The sequence below is a fragment of the Haplochromis burtoni genome, unplaced genomic scaffold (assembly GCF_018398535.1).
Source record: "Haplochromis burtoni strain Fernald_Lab_line unplaced genomic scaffold, NCSU_Asbu1 Contig_242, whole genome shotgun sequence".
In the NCBI taxonomy this organism is placed as follows: Eukaryota; Metazoa; Chordata; class Actinopteri; order Cichliformes; family Cichlidae; genus Haplochromis; species Haplochromis burtoni.
Genome location: NW_024582603.1, coordinates 544,800 through 552,919, shown reverse-complemented (window position 1 = coordinate 552,919; position 8,120 = coordinate 544,800). Strand labels below are relative to the sequence as shown.

The 8,120-nt window shown below is 42.6% G+C and overlaps 1 protein-coding gene across 4 annotated transcripts in view; it reads left to right on the top strand.

Annotated features, from left to right (window-relative positions):
- The window catches only part of si:dkey-191m6.4 (rho GTPase-activating protein 22), a 51,271-nt gene extending 43,960 nt beyond the window's left edge, over positions 1-7,311 (top strand). For 3 of the 4 annotated variants that reach the window (XM_042227086.1, XM_042227085.1, XM_042227087.1), the window contains 6 exons: positions 1,295-1,502; positions 1,603-1,735; positions 1,813-1,886; positions 1,976-2,097; positions 2,225-3,236; positions 6,036-7,311. In XM_042227086.1, the coding sequence (XP_042083020.1) occupies positions 1,295-1,502; positions 1,603-1,735; positions 1,813-1,886; positions 1,976-2,097; positions 2,225-3,236; positions 6,036-6,258 (1,772 nt within the window). In that variant the 3' untranslated portion in view covers positions 6,259-7,311. Of the gene's footprint in view, positions 1-84; positions 971-1,294; positions 1,503-1,602; positions 1,736-1,812; positions 1,887-1,975; positions 2,098-2,224; positions 3,237-6,035 lie in introns of those variants that run through there. The other variant, XM_042227088.1, reaches the window with a different exon arrangement.
- Positions 7,312-8,120: the final 809 nt, after the last annotated feature.

Here is an 8,120-nt window from a genome sequence, read left to right as displayed (position 1 = left end):
CATGTGTAGTGTTGCTGCGTGTTGTTCTAAGGTGCATTTAAAACAAGGGAGAGCATGGTGCTGCTGCCAGAGAGCAGCAGGTGTTAGCACGGCCCCTCCCGAGAACCCTCAATGTCTACATGGATTTAAAATTGAGAGGTGGGCACCGGCGCCAGAGATGGGGTTGAATACACAGACCATCCACTGGACGCCGTTAACGTGCCCACCCTCAAGGCCCTATATGTATGTGTTATGAGAGTGTGAGTAATGTGGATGTCTAAGTTGTGGAATAAAATTGAGGCACAGGTGGCCAGAAGGGGACTTTATCCTTGGTTCTTTGAAGCGTTTTTAAGCTGATACGCGGGGGTTTATCTTTCCAAAGGAAAAGTTTTAAAACGAGATAGAAAAAAAATTGTGAAAAAGAAACAATAGAATGAATATATAATAATATATTTTTGCGCATTAGCTTAGCTTATCATTAGCCTATATCACTAGAATTTTCACTTTCCCCTCAACATTCATACTAAATGCACAGTGAAAGTCAATACACTGACACCTATGTTCAGAGTGAATCCCCTGACCGGCTGGGTGGTATTTCCAGCCTCCCTCTCCAGTTCACAGGCAAAATGTGTCAGTCTGCTGCCTCTGTGTCCAGAATAGATCTGTGCCAAATCATAGACCCCTCCTTAACAGCAGCACTGCAGTCACAGCAGATCCCATGCAACATGTCTCTGCTTCCTCAGCTGCTCTTTCCAAGCTTCTCTGTCATTTTCCTCAACTTGGCTTGTTTCTGCTGAAGTCTGTGGGATAAATGAAAGATTAATTACCAGCTACAAGAGTCAAATGCCTGAACAGGAATGGATGAACATGGTGAAATGTGGGCTGGGGAGGTATGACAAACGCTTTCTGCAACTGTGCAGCTCCTGTTCTTTCAATTACTACCATTACTGCAAGCTAACATCCAGCTGTGACTGCTGCAACCAAACAACAGGTAATAACCTGCAGTTATTAGGATGTATACAATTAAGCATGTTTAGATATTTAAGTTGGCATATAATTGCATATTTATTCTGGGCATTTCTTTCCTCTGTTCATGTTAACTGTCACTTTTTATGTATTTATTAATTATCTTTGTAATCAAATGAAGGCTACAAATAACCACAAAGATGCTGTTCCAGAAACATCCTGTCATATTCAATTTTCCCACAGAATAAATGTACATATTTTCTTCACTTGCTCCACAATCCAAAAACCAACTACGGCCTCGTGCCTATAGAAAGCCCTGACATGTTATGTTTCTTCCATCTGTCAACAGGGATATTTGGCCAGCGTCTAGAGGACACAGTGCAGTACGAGAAGAAGTTTGGCCCCCGCCTTGCACCCCTGCTGGTTGAGCAGTGTGTGGACTTTATCAGAGAGAGGGGTCTGGATGAGGAAGGTCTCTTTCGAATGCCAGGACAGGCCAACCTGGTCAGGGAGCTGCAGGAGGCCTTCGACTGTGGGGACAAGCCCCTGTTTGACAGGTGGGTGAGAGGATGAAATGGGAAAATTCACTTTGCCAAAGACTTTTATGATCATCACTGATTTGAATTCTACTGAATCATCTTTCTTTCTGACTTGCAGTAACACAGACGTCCACACAGTGGCATCCTTGCTGAAGTTGTACCTGCGAGAGCTGCCTGAACCAGTTATCCCCTTCTCCAAATATGAAGACTTTCTAACCTGTGCGCAGCTTTTGGCCAAAGATGAGGAGAAGGTATGTGCTGTTTACCTTTGGTGTGAGGACTTTGAGTGGTACTGTGAGTAGAATAAGGATGATTTGTCTCATATCAGGGAGTCCAGGAGCTTGGAAAGCAAGTTAGCACTCTACCTCTACCGAACTACAACCTCCTCAAGTACATATGCAAGTGAGTGACTTCACCCGTTAGGTTGAGAACTTAGGCTTTTGTAGCCTAATCAGTTTTTTACTCTAGTTTTTCACTATATCTCTCCTTAGATTCCTTGATGAGGTCCAGTCCCACTGTAATGAGAACAAGATGAGTGTCCAGAACCTTGCCACAGTATTTGGACCTAACATCCTTAGACCGAAGATGGAGGACCCAGTCACTATCATGGAAGGTACAGAAAATCAATGACAATCAAATAAGGTTCTGTTTTTCTGTAATTTATTTATTAAAAATGATAGTTTAGAATAAAACTAAAAAAGTTATACCGACACCGGCTGAATGTGATTTGTATTGTCTAGGAACTTCTCTTGTCCAGCACCTGATGACAGTCCTCATCAGGGAACACAACCGTTTGTACTCAGGGAGGGAACAGGAGGGGCCAGCTCTACCCCAAACTGAGATCCCCATCCAAGGGCATCATCTCCAACACCGCAGCCTGGGAGCCTGGATCTCTGAAGAGGACCTTCAGAGTTGCCCCGTCTCCAACCCAGACCAAGATCTGCACAGCAGTGCCTCATCCCTGGACGCCAAGCTGTGCGCAGCCGTCAGTCCCACTCAGACCCCTAACCCAAACCCTGGACCAAAACTTGGGTCTTCATCGGGAAAGGGTGAGACGGTAATCAGTCCGAGTAAACAAGCCAAGACCATGCCTTCCTGGAAATATTCCTTCAAAAGCTCTTCAGCGCCTCGTTCCCAGCCGCAAGCTAAGCAAACCAGCAGCAGTGGCTCCGCAGCAGATACAACCAGTCTGTCTTCTGGTGGTGGAGGAGGTGGAAGCGGGGGCAACTGGCTTATGAACGGTTTGTCCTCCTTGAGGGGACACCGGCGCACATCTTCAGGGGAACGGTCCACCCGTGACCGTGACTCCACTGGCTCGTCCCAGAGGCTGTCCACGTATGACAATGTGACCTCCTCCTCTAGCATGGGGAGCGTTCCAAGTGTATCCAGCACACCGTGGTCCACGTCCTCCTGTGAAATATCTGTCCCGGACTCAGCAAGCGAGCCCCCGGTGCACCAGAACTGTGGAGGTGTGGTGGAAGGTGGAGAAAGCCACAGAGAGATTAACAAAGAAAGGGATGGAGGGATGACAACAGACGCGAGCTCCGAGCAGGACAGTTGCGAGGCCATGGAGCTGTGCAGCAGCAGCGCAGCCTGCAGTGAAAATGGAAACGTGGCCACGGCAGCTGGGGTGCCGTCCATTATCATGTCCGAAGATGGAGATGGGGAAAAACTAACACTAAGCAGCCTGGTAGAGGGACTGAAAGACGAGCTGAGAAAACAGAAGACTACATATGAGGCCAGGATCCAAAAGTAAGTCTCTGATGCAGGATCTTTCAAACTTATAATAGTAGTGTCGGTCTTTTATATGGTAAATAGAAAGACATTTGAATGAACTTTATGGTTTTGGATGTCAGGCTTTTATTTCATTAGCACAGAACCAATGGAAGTACTTCAATTACAACCTGCTGTGAGCCCTTTAAAGGGCACTTTTGTATTGCTGTTCTTTACAGTTGGGGGAACACGTCAGGAAGACAGTGAATAAAGACTGAATAAATAAATATGAAATACATCCTGAGATGGAAAAAGTTCCCAGAACAAAAGATTGTATATTTACCATAATTCCAATTACCATTTTTTTATACTAAACCCAAATGGCATGGTTAAAGCACACCTATGCTCAGTTTGTAACACACCAATTTAAGTGTGTTAACACTTAAAATGTTGTTACCTGTAACACTGAAAATGAACTGGTATTTTCAAAAACCTTTCCCTTTTTGCAACTAAAACCTGTCATGGAAATAAATGGCATGTTTTTTAAGACATACACAGAGTGTCACGGCGGGGTGCGCCGGTGTGAAGAAGAGGTAGACCCAGATGCAGACACAGTGGAGACAGAACTAGGTTTCCAAAAATAAAGCGAGCCTTTATTGTGGCTGATGGCATGACAAAAAACACTAGAGAACACTGAAACTGGGAAAACTAAGGAGACTAAGAACACTGTGTAAACTAAAAAGACTATGACACTCTGTGAAAGAACTATGAAAAAACTATGAACACAGAGTAACTAGGCAGGCTATGAAACAGTGAGACAATAACGGAAACTATGAAAAGATGAGGTGAGGATAACAGACGATCTGACACCGACTGAGCAGAAACACACGGATTAAGTACACATAAGGAATGATCAGGGGAAGCGGAATCACATGGGGAAAACAGCTGACAACAATTAACATAATGACAGGACAGGGGACGCGAAGCTAAATACAATAAACAAAAAACACAAGGATCCTTCAAAATAAAACGAGAAACATAGCGAGACCCAGACATGACTCGAACTTGACAAACAAAGAAAACTTGGACATGACACATGACAGATAAGCACACGAAGACTTAACACAAAAAACTTCACACAGGAATGAGACAAATGGGGAGCTTGATAAATCATGAATTAAAACTGTAACCTAGGCATGACAGAATGTAACTAGATAAACTGAAATGAAACTAGACTGAAAAGAATAACAAAACTCAGAATACTGGGTCACATGACCCAGGACCATGACACAGAGGTGCTTTAAGCAACAAACAAAATGTTAAATCATTGGGCTGGAAGCAGAATATTTATATACCTGTGCCCATGCGTCATTATTAGCGTGTCCAAATTCATGGGCTGCATCCTCCTGAGGACCCGGCCTTCGCGGTCTACGTGGGCCGGGTCCTCAGGTTGGGTAAGCCGGAAGTAAACGACTGTGAAATTGGACGGTCTAGCCTTCTGATTAGCGTTACCGCTGTCTCGGTGGAGTTTAATAAACTTGGCCGTCTGCTCCTTGCTATCTAAAATATAACAGGACACTGGCGTAAATCTCACACTTCTGTTTAATCCGTTTTCTGTTTGACGTTTATTCAGCTGTTTGAAAACCAAGGAAGAACCCACCCGGAGGATTAATAAAGTTTTATTTTATCTAATCTAATAACTTTACAACAAATAAAACACTGAAAAAAGCCAAACAATAACATTTTAGGTTGTCTAAGTGACTTATATATTACGTTTAACCTGAGTAGCGAAAGCCTGCGGTGATCTGAAAATGATGTGCCAGGAGTTGTGCCATTCTCTGCGGCTCTAGTGACCCTAGATAGCCAGCTCTTGGCTAGCTATCGAGCTGGTGGATAACAGACGTCTCCGAAAACGTCGAAGCACTTTTGGAAATATGTGATATCTTGATAAACCGAGCAGATATTTGAAGTTTACACACCCACATTCTTGTCTGAAAATATGTTAAAAGTTTATTTTGTGACCCAGAAAGATTAATAAGAGTAATTTTAAACTGGAAACTGGAGTTTGGCTGGGCCGCGCTATGAATTCTGGGATATGGTGGGCCACGAAGGACACACCCGACCCATCCTTCAAATTTGGGGAAAAGGAGGACGCATTTGTCGGCTGCATTCGGAGGAGTCTACGAATTTGGACAGCCTTCGCGTCGCTGTGACGTAATCGGTCTACAAATGCGTCCTCAGGAGGATGCAGCCCATGAATTTGGACACATTGTTTGGTCTATAATTTTAGTCTGTTGTTAGGTGGTTGCATGGCAACATGATGACATCATAATATATTATATATAATTAAAGCTGGATATAAAGGAAATTTTATCGTTGCAAAATTAAAGTTATACAATGCTCTTAAAAGGCATTAGAGGTGCATAAATGCTGCAAATGGGTCATTATAGCCCTTGGTAGGTGTTGGCTAGGCAACGTGATGATGTTATTATCTACTATAGATAAGAACTATAAGCTATACCTGTGTGCCACTTTTGGTAGCTCAGCTCCAGATAGTGTTGGAAATGTTTGCAGAAAACTGATAGAGATTATATTATGCAAGTAAGACATATATATATGTAGAGAGAGAGATAGCTAACAGCGGTTCTTGCAGGGCAGATTTGTTTTATTTCCTCCAATGCCAAGAATATCACATTAGTATTAATCTGGGCACACCGGTCAGACAAAATGTTGGGAAGGTAGGAAGTTGTTTGAAATGTGCTTTACTGGGTGGTTCAGCCAAACAGAAAAAAGGCAAATGTCCGTGACCTTTTCTGTGTGTATTGTGCTTCCACACAGATTGGAAGAGTCTAGTGCTGCTCTGTGTGCCCAGATGGAGCGTTTGGAACAGGAGATGGAGCAGGAGAGGAAGAAGCAGCGCATGCTGGAGATAAAACTCAGAAACTCTGAGCGGGCACGGGAGGATGCGGAGAATCGCAACCGCCTCTTGGAAAAGGAAATGGAGGATTTTTTTGCCACGCTGGGCGATCTGGCCCTTGGTGCAAGGACTAGTGACCTTTGATACACGGCCTCTCATCTGTCTTGGGGTGGGGGTGGGGGGGGACATTTTGTGGTATGGGTCCTAACTCAAAATAAGACTGAAAATAGAAAATAAAGAAAACCTACTTGTGCACATTCAGGAAACGTTAAAAAGATGCGTAGAGATCAGATAGAAAATTCTGAAGGAAATAAACTTTGACTGTTTTCTTTCTGAGGATTATCTCTACTAAACAGCAAGTGGTCTTGATTTTGTTACGCATGCTTCAAACTCATTTTAAAAAGATGGCCCTCCTGTGATTACTGCAGAGGTTTGTCTTACAAATGGAGTTCAGGTGCCTGGATATGAATGGTGGAACATAATGTAACAATTTATGAAGTGGATAGCACTGACTTCTTTAACCACTACTTTAAAAGGACAATAACTGAATGGATTTTGTGTTAAAAGTGTGCAACTTAAGACAGCGGACTGCTGTCTATCTGTATGGGATCTTAAAGCAGTAGCTTCACATTTTGGGAAATAGACTTATTTGCTGTCTTGCAGAGTTAGATGAGAAGTGTGAAACCAATCTCATGCCTGTATGTCAAAGAAGGCGCCAAAGCTAATAGCCATTGAGCCTAGCTTAGGGGCACAAACACGAGGCTCTAGAACCATTGGTAAAGAGCCATCTTTTTAAGAAGTTTTTTTAAGCTATTAGGCTATTGATTATCAAATGCAAAAGCCTACTGGGCTTATGAACACAGCTTCATAGTGATTGTTTCAAAGTAGGCGTAAACATGTTAATAGGTAGCTAAGACATAAATAGCTAATACCTTAGAGATATTTTCTTACACTTCACAGTTATTCTGCTTTGTTGATGATTTTAAAAAAGGGAAAGTAATTAGTTTTTGTTAGATCAAAATATCATTTTAGTAATAAAAACTTAAAACCAACAAAGAATCATTAATAGACAAAAGCTGTTATGCATGGTATGGTAAAAGACTTTAATTTACACCTGTTAGTAATAAGTCATTATACACCTAACAGGTGGTGTTTCCTACGGAGCCCCGCAGGGGACATGGGAGAAAAAAAAATTAAGACGGACTTTTGCGAGATCTCGCAAAACAAACTCGGGATCTCGCAAAAGTTTTGTGAGATCTCGCAAAAGTTTTAGCCGCATTCTTCGGACGCCGGCTCGAAGCCGACCGGGAGGTCGAGGCACGATGTGCCGGGAAAGCGGTGTTCCTCCCGGCTGTAGTAGGTCTCGACCTCCCGTTAGCTCGAAGCTTTGCGAGATCTCCAAAAGTTTTGCGAGATCCCGAGTTTGTTTTGCGAGATCTCGCAAAAGTCCGTCTTAATTTTTTTTTCTCCCATGTCTCCCTGCGGGGCTCCGTATTCCTTCATCATACACCTCAAAAAGCATTTTGGCCCCATACATAGATTTTTTGGTCAGAAATTGCTAGAAATGGCTCGTTTGATAAAGGTAGCTAACCAATTAGCCTAGCGTAACACAAGTTAAAATGGTGGCCTAGTACTGTTTATATATAAAAACTTCACTGACACTTGCAAAGCTAATTGATTAACATATATAATTTCATTTTCTGGGCACTTAAAAACTGAAATATTAAGAAAATATTAGGTTGTGGTTTTCATGCTAACCCGAGGTAGCTATGTCTAGCGTTAGTATGCATAATGATATTGGACTTTTTAGCTAAAACTTGGCAAGAAAGCAAATACACTTCCCAAAATGTCAAACAGTGTCTTATACTGCAGGGTCAGTTTAGGCTGTAGAGGAAGCTGGCAAACGCTTTTCTGTTTCAGAATTTGAAAATGTTAGTTTCTAAAAAAGAACTGTAACTTTTACAAATTGACCCTTTTTAAATATCATTTTAATCTTTTAAACACCA